The sequence below is a fragment of the Rhynchophorus ferrugineus genome, unplaced genomic scaffold (assembly GCF_030347505.1).
Source record: "Rhynchophorus ferrugineus isolate W39M unplaced genomic scaffold, kcgeb_rfMv2 rfM11, whole genome shotgun sequence".
Classification (NCBI taxonomy): Eukaryota; Metazoa; Arthropoda; class Insecta; order Coleoptera; family Curculionidae; genus Rhynchophorus; species Rhynchophorus ferrugineus.
In genome coordinates, this window is record NW_027472590.1 from 21,808,783 (window position 1) to 21,824,189 (window position 15,407).

Here is a 15,407-nt window from a genome sequence, read left to right on the forward strand (position 1 = left end):
ATCAACACAGGAAATTCCTTTTTACCCATTTTTTTCACAATAACAAAAGTTGCTTCACTCAAAATGCTATAATTCACAAACTAATGATCCGATAGCTGTCAAATTTATACACGCATCTTTTGAGGTTTAGGGATAACTAAAAAACATACGGATTTAATTCTAGTAGCGCCTTCTATGATTCAGGTCGGGGATTTTTTAATTGACCTGTTACATATATTACATCTTCAGAGCGGAAGTTCTGGTACTGAGTGATCATTCTGATCACTCATGCGTCAGACACAAGGCGAATGAGTGATTAACCAAATAAGTATCTGTTTTCGCATGGTCTCTTATCAATTAAATACCCGGAACTTATTTTGCTAGAAGGTTCTCCATTTTTAAAACATAGCAGATTTTAAGTATACCAATAACTGTTACCTGTCAAACGTGCTATAGTATAGCTTCATCGTATATTACTAGAGATATGCGATTATAAAGCCATGACTTGTATAGGCAAGTACTGTATGAGAACTAAATTAAAATGAGTAAAATATTACAGGGCTTCGCGATCCAATGTCGTGTCACCACTGAGGATCCCGCCAAGAATTTCCAGCCAGACATCGGCAGAATCGAAGTGTTCAGGTCTGGCGAGGGTATGGGTATTCGCCTGGACGGCGCTTCTGGATTTGCTGGTGCCATTATATCTCCATACTACGATTCCTTGCTAGTGAAAGTTATTGCTCATTCCAAAGACTTGCCGTCGGCATGCGCGAAAATGGACAGGTAAAAATGGTGACAGTATAGTAACCACTTCACTTTGAACATGTTTTTTTTCAGAGCTCTTCGCGAATTCCGTGTCCGTGGCGTCAAGACAAACATTCCATTCTTAGTAAACGTGTTGAGTAACCAGAAGTTCATAAACGGTGCCGTAGACACGTACTTCATCGACGAAAATCCTCAATTATTCAAGTTCCTGCCAAGCAAGAACCGAGCTCAGAAACTGCTGACGTATCTGGCCACGGTTCTGGTCAACGGGTCTCAGACGCCCCTTGGAACCAGCCTGAAACCGGCCAATGTAAAACCCCACATTCCTCCGGTATCTGAAGGTAAATATTCTTAACATGAAATTATAGATGATCCCGAATACTTTCCCTATTTGACAAGGTTTATTTTAACTATTTTGATTGGTTGATTTTTAAAGTTTGTAGAATTTTAATTTATTTATTGTATGTAAATAATATTTAATTTAGATTTTTAATTTACGAATTACGTGAAATAAAATGGATCACTATATATATTTTATGTATTCTAATGACGTAATTGCAAAGTACATTGTTCTACTCAAAAATATTTTTAATCAGTTAAACCGATTTAATTATACAGTCGATTGAACTATAGTAGTTTGAAGTACATTTCTTAATCATTTATATTCTCTAGTTTGCAATTCGCTAGCTGGAAATTGATCCAGAACTATCATTTGCATTTAAATTATCTACACATTACTCAATAAGTCACGGTCCTAACTTATGATAACAAATTTTATTCCTTTATTTCATAGAACGAGTTGTTCTTCGTTTGGGCCAGAGATCTTAAAAAAAAAACTTATCGTGATTAATTAAATTTGGCCATTTTATTCATTGATTTACTTTCAAAAAAATAACAACATTTTCATAATTCATATTCATAACAAGACTAGTTTCATGAAACTTTGGCCCGGTGAGGTGCCGTTTAAAGGTTAGTTTAGAAGGTCGCATTATCTGTATTAAAGAGTTTAAGTGCCTGTCAGGCGATGTTGCCAATTCTTCTAAATTATATGTATATTTGAAGAATATATTATCGATAGAATAAATTTTCTTCTATTTCTTGTAAAAATCAATTAACAAGTTAACCTAAAATTTCCCTTGAAAATCAAGTTTATAATTTTCATTTTTTATAACATAATAAATGTAATATACCTTTTATGAACATATTTAATTTTGAAGTAATTTGTAAAAGAAAAAAAGAGAAGATAACAAATATAATTTATTTATCAATATATAAACATTACAATAACAATCCAATGTTACACTTCTATAAAAATATGCCATAAACTTAAAAAAAATAATTTATCAAGTTATACACACCCCAATCTTAAGTCAATAAGTCTAATAGTTATAATTCTAATAATAATTATAAATTGTCACTTCCTAAATGATTTCTAATTTCGTCTAATAAATCATCCATTGGAATTTTATTTGCTAGTTTGGCTGGAATCATATTTCTATCTGATATTAATAGAAATAACTTACCCAAGTAATTTTCATACGTGTGTTTTACTGTATTGTATTTCATATTCCCTTCCTCTTTGTTTTAATTGTATACCAGCTAGACAGTGATAATTTATTTTAATAAATGAGAATTTAGTTGTTTATTCAATATTATCTTTCCACATCTCAAAATGTTCAAGCGAGTTAAACTTGAACAATGTTTCTTGTTAAATCTTGATATTGTAGAATGACTATGTAATCAACAAGCTGTAATTTTGGTGAGTTATTATCATATAAATGATATCGAGTCATATTTATCTGAACCTTTACTTTCGCAGGATCACTTAGGCCTAAAATATCGGCATTTGGTATGCAATGAAGTTAAATTTGTAAAATTTACATGAGAATTAAATAGATACGTACCTAGATGCAATTTGCTCATCACTTCACGTTCATCAAGCTTTTTGACAATATTCACAAATCAATTATTTATCCATCACTGTTTACTATCGATAATGAAAATGAACGGAATAATAACAAATAAACTATAAACAGATATAGACTACCTCTGCCAAGGTTCTACCTATTGGATTCTACCTCTCAATCGCTGGCAATTGGTAACGTTTTAAAAATCAGGCGGAAACTGCCGATGTTTGCCGAATACAGGCTTAGGTTAGCCGGTTAGGTTAGGAGGTGGCGTCATCGCTACAGGACTTACTGAGGAATGTGTTCTTTATATATAACTTGCCTAGTTTTGCTGAATGTTTAAATAATTTTTAGTTCAATCGATTGATTTGTCATTACGGAAACGTAATCTAACGAATATAATATTTTCCAACAAACATTTATATGATGATCCTTAAGCATTCTACAAACTTAATGATTTATTTCACCTAGAATATATATAATCTACAGTTACCTTACGTTTTGGTTCTCATCGGACCAAGTTCGCTGCAGCCACCAAGTTTTTTTGAATGTTTTTTGTTTTTATTTTTTATTTTAACAGAATACCTCGCCCGTACTCCCGAACAAAAACCAAGTTAGTATAAGCACAATTTTAGTTTGTCCGGTTTGTAAGTAATTGAGTGTTTGCAAGCATGTGCTGAAACCTGTGTCAACGATCGCTTGTCCGTTGTTCACGTTGGAGAAACTTGTGCAGTTATTCTACCTAGTACTCGCTATCGAAAATCTTAGCACTATTCAATATTAATAGAAGGGTTAAGCATTTTAAGGGCACGCTGTTTTTTTAGATCACTTTTGTCTATGCTTTTGTTCATACAGGCTGGGATTAAAACGGCGTTATTTGTATTGTAAAGTTATTTGTGTCACTATGTGATATTTGTAATGGAAACATTATTTGGAGAAAAATGTTAGTTAGCTACAATACAAATTACGTCTTATTTTAACTTTTACTATTTACAAATATTAACAGGTCAATTGAAAAGTCCCCGGCCTGACACATAGATGGCGCTACATGATTTAATTACATATATTTTTTCAACTAACTACTTTTTCCCTAATCCTCAAAAGATGCGTGTATAAATTTGACAGCTGTCGGACCATTAGTTTGTGAATTATAGCATTTTGAGTGAAGCAACTTTTGTTATTGTGAAAAAATGGATGAAAAGGAATTCGCGTGTTGATAAATTATTGCTTTTTGAAGGGAAAAAATATAGTTGAAGCAAAAACTTGGCTTGAGACCGAGTTTCCGGACACTGTCTCAGGAAAATCTACCATCAATGATTGGTATCCTAAGTTTAGACGTGGTGAAATGAGCACCGAAGACGGTGAACGCAGTTGACGCCCAAAAGAGGTTGTTACAGACGAAAACATTAAAATATCCACAAAATGATTTTGAATGACGTAAATTGAAATTGAATGAAATAGCAGGCACTCTAAAGATATCAACTGAACGTGTATATCATATCATTCACGAATATTTGGGTATGAGAAAGCTCTGTGCAAAGTGGGTGCCGCGTCAGCTCACTTTTGACCAAAAACAACGACGAGTTGATGATTCGGAGTAGTGTTTGAAGATGATCAAGCGTAATAAACCCGAGTTTTTACGTCGATATGTGACAATGGATGAAACATGGCTCCATCATTTCACTCCAAGTCCAATCGACAATCATCCGAGTGGACTGCACACGATGAACCCGCTACAAAGCGTGGGAAAACGCAACAGTCAACGACCATCATCAGAGACTACTACATAGCGTTTGAAGGACGAAATCGCCGAAAAACGGCCGCATTTGAAGAAAAAGAAAGTGCTGCTTCACCAAGATGGCAAAAATACATGAATTGGGCTTCGAATTGCTTCCTCATCCACTGTATTCTCCAGATTTGGCTCCTAGCGACTATTTCCTGTTCTCAGATCTCAAAAGAATGCCCGCTGAAAGAAATTTTCGAGGTAATCGACGAAACTGTAAAAATCGTACTACAAAAATGGTATCGGAAAGTTGGAGGGTCGCTATAGTCAGTGTATCACCATTGAAGGGAATTATGTTGACTAAAAATACTAATATTGCCAAAAAAATGTGTTTTACTATGGTAGGCCTGGGACTTTTCATTTGACCTGTTACAACGCATTTAAAAAACCATCAGGACATTTTAGTTAATTTTTCTGACACATAATTCTGCCAATTGATTTGGCAATTTATATCTTTGCATCTCATTTAATCATACTGTATTCTATCAAAGTACAAACTCCGATTTTGATGCTTCTCGTTGTCTGTTAATTGTTACAAGTAAACGTGGGTATACGTATATATATGTTAATCACCAATCTCTTTTGCTAATTGTTTCTATTTCTAAAGGGTTTTTATGGGATTTTGTTTAGATACATGAGGTAACTTATTATATAAAACAGTCTTCCAATAAAACAACCAATTCGCGTCATCAAAATGTATTGCCGCACCAAATTTAAGTTTTTGCTTATTTTGACTGTGATGTGCAAAATATTAATGTAAATAGAATAATGAAACAAAAATAACCTTATGAAATATAATTTATTTTAACATTATGGTACATCTGATACATATTTATTGAAGGACTTAAACCAGAGTTAATTAAACGGCCACAATAGTTTGTAAGTTAGAGTTATTTCATTATATATATATCGGTGTCGACTGGTCCAAGGCTAATCGAATTTTATAGACCAATTTGGTTGACCAAAATGTATTGACGCATCAGATTTCTTTTCTCTCTTTTTAACTAGGTAATGCTAATTAGTAAAATGAGACAGCAAAATGATTCGAGGGATTTTACGTTTTCATAAACTGAATTTGGCAATAAATTGGTAATTTGTATATGGATATGTTATTGGAAGGACTATAGTACGTAGTATCAGCATAACTTTCAGCCCTTTACTATATTTAAAATCAACAATTCTTGAATATGTTTTTAGTTATCTGTTTAAGCATTAGCAACCCTAGAATTTCATCAAAATCATTATACATTACAACATGTCTGCATTTTTATTTCCGCCTCCTTAATAGTATAGAATACTGTTCCATAGGCTTTCTTTATTTTCATGTAAAAAAACCGCTAAACTTCCAGGTCCGAGCGAAGCTTCGTCTTCCAGGTACTTGTTATTTAAAGTAGTTTTATAATAGTTTAAAGTCTTTAAATAATAATAAAACATAAAGCATGAAATAATAAATATCGCATTACGTATGAAGATATATTTTAATAGACGTGTTCTTTGATTAAAATTTTTTTTCACGAATATATTCTATTAAGCAGCAGATCTATTTTTATCTACTAATTTGCGTAGTAGTTTGGATTTTAAAGCACGTATCATAAAATAAACTTCAACATAATCACCTTTTACTTAAAATTAAAATATTTAGGTAACATTCTATACTTGATACAACTAACATTCTGGGCAAATCTGATGGGCAATAATGTGGGTTTCCTGTCTAATTGTCATTAATATCAAGTTCTCGTATAAATAATGTGCATCACTATAATAATATCTAAAATAAAACTCATTATTTTTGCTTGAACTGATAATTAACATTTAAAAGAGTATACTGTTGTTTCGTATGTATAAAATGTTGTATGTCATCAATAAAAAATTATTTAAAATATTTGCCTTAATTTAATTGTTTTCTATAGGCGTCCAACCACCAAAAGGTTTCCGACAAATTTATAAGGAACAAGGCCCGGAGGCGTTCGCCAAAGCCGTACGAAATCACAAGGGTCTTCTGTTGATGGACACGACATTCCGTGATGCTCATCAGTCATTGTTGGCGACGAGGGTTCGTACCCATGATCTCTTGAAGGCTTCGCCTTTCGTCGCTCATAACTTCAGCCAATTATACTCGATGGAAAACTGGGGTGGTGCTACGTTTGATGTTGCACTAAGGTAAGGTAATAAAACCTATTGGTTTTCGTTGATTCTATGTTATATACTTTTAAGGTTTCTACACGAGTGTCCATGGGAGCGTTTAGAAGAAATGAGGAGGTTGATCCCTAACATTCCTTTCCAGATGTTGCTCAGGGGAGCTAACGCTGTTGGTTACACGAATTATCCCGACAATGTTGTTTACAAGTTCTGTGAGCTTGCGGTGAGTATCATGTATAAAATAAAGAGACATATAGTTCGTCGAAAATAACAGTAAACTCACGTTATCACGACGTCGGATGTGTCATAGAGTTCAAGGGTCGCTATTTACATTTCGGGAATTGGCAACACTATTGTCATGTGAGTCCATCTGACGGTTCTATCGTAAAGTTTGACATTTTTGTGGATATACGTACTCGGAACATTTTGTCGCACGGACGCTATTTGTTTATTTTATATTTATTTGAAAGTTTCGTCTCGACAAAAAATGGAACTGAATCGTGAACATTTCCGTGCGATGATTTTTTACGATTTTCGACGTGGATTATCACAACAAGAGTGCATCAATCAACTTAATTTGATTTTTGGCGATGAAGCTCCATCAAAAACCACCGTGTATCGCAGATTTAGTGAATCCAATCGTGATCGTAGTTCGTTGTCCGACGAGTTTCGTGAAGGTCGTCCAAAATCGGCTGTTGTGCCAGAAAACATCGATGCTGTGTGCGAAATGATGAAGCAAGATCGTCATGTCATCTATTGTGAGATTATATGAGAATATATGAGATTTTACATGAACACTTAGCTGTGCGAAAGTTATGTTCGCGTTGGATCCCACACAATTTGACAATCGCTCAAAAAAAGGCTCGTGTCGATTGGTGTAAAGAAATGCTTAAGAAATTCAATCGCGGTGCTCGAAAGACGTTTATAAAATCGTGACAGGTGACGAATCATGGGTATATTCGTATGAGCCCGAAAGTAAGCAGAAGTCGACTGTATGGGTGTTCCAAGATGAACCAAATCCAACAAAAGTAGTTCGCGCACGAAGCACTTCAAAGAAAATGGTGGCCTGTTTCTTCGGGAGGACTGGTCATATTACAACAGTAGTAATAGAGGATCGTAGAACAGTAAATTCTGATTGGTACTCAACCATTGTCGCTCGAAGAAGCTATTGAAGTGTTCTAAAATCATGTTTTGAGGATACCTCATTCGGAATGGAATAAATGCTTTGAAAATTGGTTTAAGCGTATGAAAAAATGAATCGATCATCGTGGCGAGTACTTTGAAAAACAATAAAAATATATTCGCAGCTTAACTATTTGTTTTTTTCCTATTCCCGAAATATAAATAGTGGCCCTCGTCATAGAGATAAAGCTTAATAGATGCCTCTGGCGAAAAGTTTCGCAACGTCCAATATCCAGATGGTGTTGTGATCGTCATTGTAGTAATGTGATTTGTTAGTTTGAATATGCATTATGGACACCTGTAAAAAAGGATTTTATTGTGAAGGCATTTGATTGATTCCTAAACGGATTTTACCACACAGATGCGTCACGTGACACCATGGAATCACGCGACTAACCCCTATACTGCATTTCACATTGTTTTAGTACATTTAATTTAAATGGACCTATTAAAGTTCTATCTTTTTGTGTTGTTATATTGAATAAAAAAGTTCATCCTTCAATGTTCTAATTCTAATTTCTTCATTAACTCAAAAATATGTCATACACTTATCATCATTCATATCTTCATCAAACAATCTTCATGGAGTTGCTAAGTGTGACATGAGATAGTGTGACAGGCCTAGTCTCTATAAACTTTATCTCAACATGGTCTATAGAGTTAACCATAACATATATAAACAAATATTTCACTTATGTTCTCTTTTTTAACATAATTGTGTTCCATAGTTTGTAATAGACCCGAAACAAAAATCCAAATTGTCTTACTTAAGTAGATTTTTGTCACAACATATTGATTTGGATACTTAGCCAAAATATTTTCCTTTAAATAAATTAACCCCTTAAAAATGACTACTTAATAAGCATGTTTTTAAAATACAGTGCCATTTGACATTGACATTACAATACAAATTTATATCTGTACTTTCTCTGCGGAATATATTGCCTGTAGAATCCGATCTCCTATCTATAAAGTTGTAGCTAAGTCTTGTGCACTTTAACCACCAAGTGTACATATTTAGTATAAGCAGAAATTAAAAAAATAGGATTTTAATAAATATTTTTATTACATTTTTATTTTTAAACATTTTAACATAATGCATATAAAAAACATCTAATCTGACAACTGACATTTTTTTTAGTTGTACATTGTTATTAAAAAACTAAAAATAAAAAAATAATTTGTCCAAAATATACTAAAAAATACAAGATATAAACTTACTGAATTTTAGAATTACATATTTGGTTTTTGATTACAAAGCTTCCTTTTCTTTTTTTATATATATTTTTATATGTATATATTTCAAAATTTGCTGATTTTTTTCATCCACCAAAACAACACATTATTATTTTTATTGGTTACATTACCTTGCAAAGGATGTTGTACATTTACATATAATCCATTCACATACATAAAATTATATATATATAATAATATACAATTAGTTATTTTTAAAAATAACGCCATTTGCTGATACTAAACTGGTTTTGTATATACATTAAATTAAATAAAAAAGTCTAGAGATAGCTTCACAAACAAACGAATTAAAATAGGTTCCTGGTACTGTTAAACAACATTTCGATAATATAACATAATAACAATAGCAGAATAATAATATAAAAATATATATACAATTCTTGCTTGCAATATTATCACATATACACTTAGTTCTTAGCCTTTTTGGTGTTGTAGAGTCTGGTTTGGTTTGGTTTGGTCAAACCTCTTTTCAAACCTCTCAATTTTTTTAAGATTCTATTGTAGGCTGAGGAAATGTTTATTCCAATATATAATTTTACTTTTCGATAAGTTAAAGCAAAGGATTTGTGAATATTATTATGCATTTCAATTCAATTATTGGTGAAAATTTTAAAAGAAGACACTATTACTATTACAGTTAGAAATTGCATCTTGGCCAACTAATGCTCTTCCACTTTTGGGTCAATGCAAAGAACGGATCTTTCTATCCGAAAGTTAGATGTACGAGCTCATAAGAGATTTCCTTAACTTTCTTATTGTTTACTTTTAAAAATCGCTTCTACACTAGAACAGAATCCACCCTGGAAGTCATCACATTGATCTTATTATGTTTTTGACCGTGGGTTACAACTGGGATTGCCGTATTTTGATTATCTACCGTGAGCGAATGGGTAGGGTTTTGATCAATTGATTGTCGCCTTGCTAGGCTCCAGGAGAGAACCTCACACTGAGCATGTTCGCGAAGCTTTTCACGAATGGGCATTTGCGTTTCTTTCAAACCACGGGACATTGAGTAACGCGCTGATTTTTTCGGATTGGAATACTTGGAGTAGTGCAAATTGTCTCTCGAAGACGTACTTGTACCATTCCTGTGCTCCTAGAGGCAGACTGATTGGACCAGAATTTTATACAGAGTCGCTTTCTGGGGGATAGGGAATTAAATTTTCCTGAAGATGAGTGGCTATAGGATGCTATACACTATGCCAATCACCTTTGCCGATAACCTATTGAAGAAGACCGAGATATGTCACTTTCTAGAGCCAGGGGATAGGACCTTTGTCGATTTGGAGTCGATATGCGTGGAACTCCTTCTACGATGGAACAAAATAGTCTGCGTTTTGTTGAGGTTGAAATCTTTTTCGAATGGCATCGGGACTAGAAAGTAAAAATATGACAATTCATACTTTTATACCTCCGGCTCTCTAGTGGTTAAGACGTACCATTTAAATTCCCATTCTATCATTAAAAGTTAATGTCTCTGATATTATCTTATATTAAATGTTTAATCAATTTCAGGTACAAACCGGTATGGACGTATTCCGTGTGTTCGATTCGTTGAACTATCTGCCCAACTTGATAGTCGGCATGGAGGCAGCCGGAAAAGCTGGTGGTATCGTAGAAGCTGCCATTTCCTATTCGGGAGACGTCAGTGACCCGAACAAGAAAAAATATGATCTGAAATACTACCTAAACATAGCTGACGAACTCGTTAAGGCCGGAACTCACGTCCTCGCCATCAAGGACATGGCTGGATTACTTAAACCCAAAGCCGGAAAGTAAGTCTTGATTAGATACTCATTTTATCGAGATAAGTACATAATTCTGTTAAAGGATGCTGGTCAGCGCCCTCCGCGATAAATATCCCGATCTACCCATCCACATTCACACTCACGACACCAGCGGCGCTGGAGTGGCCGCCATGTTAGCTTGTGCTGAAGCTGGAGCCGACGTAGTCGATGTCGCCGTCGATGCTATGTCTGGACTGACCTCCCAGCCCAGCATGGGAGCGGTTGTTGCCAGTTTGCAGGGAACACCATTAGATACCAAATTAGATTTGGCTAGGGTAAGTATTTCTTTGACGAAGTTGTCGTATTTTTGAGTTTTTGTCTCTAGATCTCAGAGTATTCAGCTTACTGGGAACAAACCAGAACATTGTACGCGCCTTTCGAATGTACAGTAACGATGAAGAACGGCAATGCTGACGTATACACCAACGAAATTCCTGGCGGCCAGTACACTAACTTGCAGTTCCAGGCGTTTTCGCTGGGCCTGGGAGATTTCTTCGAAGATGTCAAGAAAGCTTACGCAGAGGTATTTTATTGACACTAAACATCCCTTGGTCCTATATCACATATTAATGAAATGAAACATCTTTGTCAGATTTCATTGACAAACTGACTTTATTTATATTATGTATGTAACAAGAAATACCTGATGACACTGCTGACAAGTTTTGACTTATTGTTAACCTAATTACGGATATCATTATTGTGCTTTACAGTTTCAACATTCCTACTAGCACCAAAACCTGCACCAAACAGACCTATTTTGATAAATGGTTTAATACCGAGTAAATCTAAAAATCTGGAATGTTTAATTGAACTCAAAACCTTTGTCAAAATAACAGCAGACATGTCATCTGTCTGTAAATACCTGAGTTCTACCCACTTATCAACAATTACATCACAAATAAAATACACTACATTTACAGACAACCAATGACACTCTGATTATCGTTAAATAATCTAAAACAATAAACAAATATTTAATATGTAATCTAACACAATTGACAACAGTTTGGTAAACTAGTAGAGCTACCCGCTGCATAGTAACTTTCTTTTAAATACCCACTTGCACCTTCGTCTGTTCTTCATGAATATCAACTAGCTCCCATGGCTGGTTTTCCTTCCAACTTTTCAGATTTAGGAATCCTTTCTGACCTTAATACTGGCACATTTTGGATTTCTTCCTCAGAAGTAGATGAGTCGCTTTTAACACTTAGAACATCCCTTTTAATGTCTTTTAATGTAATCAGTTGTTTAACTGACAACAAATGTGTAGCTAAATCTGGAACACATAACACATTTATAAGAGTAATATAATACTTGTCTGATTATAACAACTGTCAGATTTGTATTAGCTGAACATATCACAGAAACGTTTCTTTTATTGGCAGTTAGATGTCCACTCGCACCTAACTTTACATGCCAGTCTAACTTATTAAATTGCCCATTCAGAAAGACTGCACTAAAAGTGTTAGAAATAGTCGCCTTGCCAACATCTTTCTCTTTATTGGAGCATTTATTCTGGAAGTGCCCAATTTATTGACATCTGTAAAAATAACGGCTTGTTCCATAACTCCACAGTCATTTTTGCATCTCTTATATAGACGTACAGGGATGTGTTGACTGTTAAGATTAACTTTGCCTTGACTTTGGCGTCATATTTTTGTAAAACTTCTGATATACATTTGGATAATCCCTACAAAACCAGAAAGTTCTCAACCCCCCAATCATTGTAATTTTCTCTTCCTATCAGTCTTGGAACATTAATTATATAATTACCAGCCATTCTTGTGCAACAACTGAAGAAAAATGTGTTATTAAGTTTCTAGAGATTAGGGTGGTTTACAAATGGTCTGGGACCGTACCATTTTGAAATGAAACACTTTTGTCGAATTGCATAGATTGACTCTATTTACAATATATATACATTATATACTGATTTAGCGCTGATGGCTGCTTATATTACTAACCTAATTACTTAACTACTTAATTATGTTTTACAGTTTCAACATATGTACCTTTTCTAGGCCAACATATTGTTAGGGGATATTATCAAAGTTACACCGTCTTCGAAAGTTGTGGGCGATCTAGCCCAATTCATGGTACAAAACAAGCTGACATCGCAAGATGTTCTGGACCGAGCCGAGGAGTTATCGTTTCCAAAATCCGTGGTGGAATATTTGCAAGGTCATATCGGCCAACCTTACGGGGGATTCCCGGAACCCCTGAGATCGAAAGTGTTGAGAGATATGCCCCGTATTGAAGGCAGGCCCGGCGCCAGTTTTCCGCCCTTGGACTTTAAAGCGCTAGAGGAAGATCTTAAAGAAAACTTCCACGACGTCACCGAGCGAGACGTAGTTAGTGCGGCCCTTTATCCCCAAGTCACCAACGAGTATCTGGCATTCCGCGAGAAATTCGGCCCCGTGGACAAACTGGACACGAGGATATTCTTGATAGGCCCTAAGGTTGGAGAAGAATTCGATGTTACTATCGAAAAGGGAAAGAATCTAGGTACCGTTTAAATTAACTATGCTGTTCGAACGTTAATTACTTTAAAATTCACAGGTATTAAGACTTTGGCTATGGCGGAAGACTTAACCGAACAAGGAGACCGTGAAGTATTCTTCGAACTGAACGGTACTCTTCGGTCAGTTTTCATTAGGGACAAAGATGCTCACAAGGTTGTTGTGACCCACCCGAAAGCTGACAGAGCAAACAAGAAGCAAATAGGAGCTCCCATGCCTGGAACTATTATCGATATTCGAGTTAATGTAAGTGATTTATATTATTTATATGTTACATGCTGTGAATCATACTGAGTTTCAATTTGAATGACCCTTTATGTATCCTTTTAGGTTGGCGATAAAGTAGAAAAAGGAATGCCCATTGTAATCATGTCTGCTATGAAAATGGAGACCGTAGTTCAAAGTCCAGTAGCCGGTGTCGTGAAATCCATTGAAGCCAAGCCGGGATTGAAACTGGAAGCGGAGGACCTGCTGATTACCATTGAATAAGTCAAACCAGGCATAAAACTTCAGGGATACGTTTATTTTGTTAGGCTGTGCTTTGAGCATACTTGTACAAAATTTATACCGTTTTTGTTATGTCATTTTTGCCATTATATATATACATCCAATGTAATAACCTGTGACAATTTTTTTTCAAGCTCGTTTCTGCAAGACGTTTCTCACGCTAGTCGAATTATTATGTTTGTTAATTTCATTAACAATAATTATTACCCTCTTAAAGTTACTACTTTTTGGTGTTTGATCAAATGATCATCCAAGTGGTTTCCATGAAATGTTATTTATAAAAGACAGTTTTATTCCTAAATATATATAGTAGGTGGAAACGTTATATTTCTTTTTATATTCATTTTTATTATATTTTTAAATGTTATTGTTATATTTTCAATGATAATTCCATTTTATAAAATATATTTTTTAGAAACGAGGCTCTATTTTAATATTACCTAATCAGATTTTTAGTGTTGATTTAATTACATCTAGATAGACACAAAATAAGCGCAGCATTCGCCAAAATATCAAAATTAACATTTAATAATATTTGTTAATATGGTAATATTTTATTGGATCATTTTATTTTATTCACTTTTTAACAAATTTACAACCATAATAAATAATTCCGCACAAAACACCGAGTTTCAGAACTAAAACAGAACAGGTGTTGAAAAATACAGATAATTTATGTAAATTGGTATAACAATACCTGTACCAAAGAAACTTCGCTTCTTACAGTTTTCAGCCATTATTGTAAAAGCCACAGAGATTTGTTAACCCCTTATCATTCTTATACCAGTGACTACGATAAAAACTATTGCTGCAACCTTAGCAACTAAAAAAAATGTTTCTTTATTAGATGCTTCTTCTGTGGTTTGGTTCGGTTAATTGAAATCACTTGCTATCACGTCCTCGGTCCTCATAATTTTTATACACTAGAATTTGGAGGAGCCTTCATGACAGTGCATGACAATTTGTTATATGACAATGAATAATAAACAGTAAATATGACAATTTACGAAAAAAAACAAGCTAATTTAAAAATTTATCTTTAGGTGACATGTGACATGTCTTTATCCAAAGCAAGAGTAGTAATTTAATCTAATACTCTTGAGGATTTTTTGATTTTCAGTCTATAACAATACTTAATTGTTTTCATATATGAAAAATCGGTTTCCGTGTATTAGTACCTGCAAAACGTGAAAAGTAGTCGATGGATTGATTTGAATTTTTTAAGCAGTATTGATTTTTTTTCCTGTTGTAAGGTTCCAAGGGAGAACATCTAATTGAGCACGTTCGTGAAGCTTTTCACAAACGGGATACCTGATTGGAGGTATAGTATTGAGTATTCGCGTGTCTCAAAAAAAGTGAGGCATTGAGCAACACGCAGACTTTTTGCACTGGAACACTTGGAGTAGTGTAAGTTGTCTCTCAGAGACATACTTGTACCATGCCTGAGCTCCATTGAGGCAGACTGATTGTATTAGCATTTTATACAGAGTCGCTTTCTAGTGGATAGGAAGTTTACTTTTTTTGGAGAGGAGTAGATATAGGATGCTATACACGCCATTGCCTTTGAACAACTCAATAC

General features: G+C 34.4%; 1 protein-coding gene and 2 long non-coding RNA genes across 8 annotated transcripts in view; 1 reads left to right on the top strand and 2 right to left on the bottom strand.

Moving 5' to 3' along the window:
• PCB (Pyruvate carboxylase) overlaps window positions 1–14,249 on the top strand; it is a 27,120-nt gene extending 12,871 nt beyond the window's left edge. For 5 of the 6 annotated variants that reach the window (XM_076417189.1, XM_076417186.1, XM_076417188.1 and 2 more), the window contains 11 exons: window positions 539–762; window positions 817–1,085; window positions 3,232–3,264; window positions 6,345–6,594; window positions 6,649–6,796; window positions 10,528–10,787; window positions 10,843–11,074; window positions 11,125–11,322; window positions 12,824–13,307; window positions 13,362–13,567; window positions 13,652–14,249. In XM_076417189.1, the coding sequence (XP_076273304.1) occupies window positions 539–762; window positions 817–1,085; window positions 3,232–3,264; window positions 6,345–6,594; window positions 6,649–6,796; window positions 10,528–10,787; window positions 10,843–11,074; window positions 11,125–11,322; window positions 12,824–13,307; window positions 13,362–13,567; window positions 13,652–13,810 (2,463 nt within the window). In that variant the 3' untranslated portion in view covers window positions 13,811–14,249. The remainder of the gene's footprint in view (window positions 1–538; window positions 763–816; window positions 1,086–3,231; window positions 3,265–6,344; window positions 6,595–6,648; window positions 6,797–10,527; window positions 10,788–10,842; window positions 11,075–11,124; window positions 11,323–12,823; window positions 13,308–13,361; window positions 13,568–13,651) is intronic. The other variant, XM_076417191.1, reaches the window with a different exon arrangement.
• Window positions 2,358–2,788, bottom strand: LOC143204597 (uncharacterized). The gene is made up of 3 exons (XR_013007640.1): window positions 2,649–2,788; window positions 2,550–2,575; window positions 2,358–2,492 (listed from the first exon to the last, which is right to left on the bottom strand). It is a non-coding gene; the product is annotated as an uncharacterized LOC143204597 (long non-coding RNA).
• Window positions 14,250–14,362: 113 nt separating the features above from the next.
• LOC143204595 (uncharacterized) lies at window positions 14,363–14,803 on the bottom strand. The gene is made up of 3 exons (XR_013007638.1): window positions 14,715–14,803; window positions 14,526–14,651; window positions 14,363–14,466 (listed from the first exon to the last, which is right to left on the bottom strand). It is a non-coding gene; the product is annotated as an uncharacterized LOC143204595 (long non-coding RNA).
• Between the last annotated feature and the right edge of the window lie 604 nt (window positions 14,804–15,407).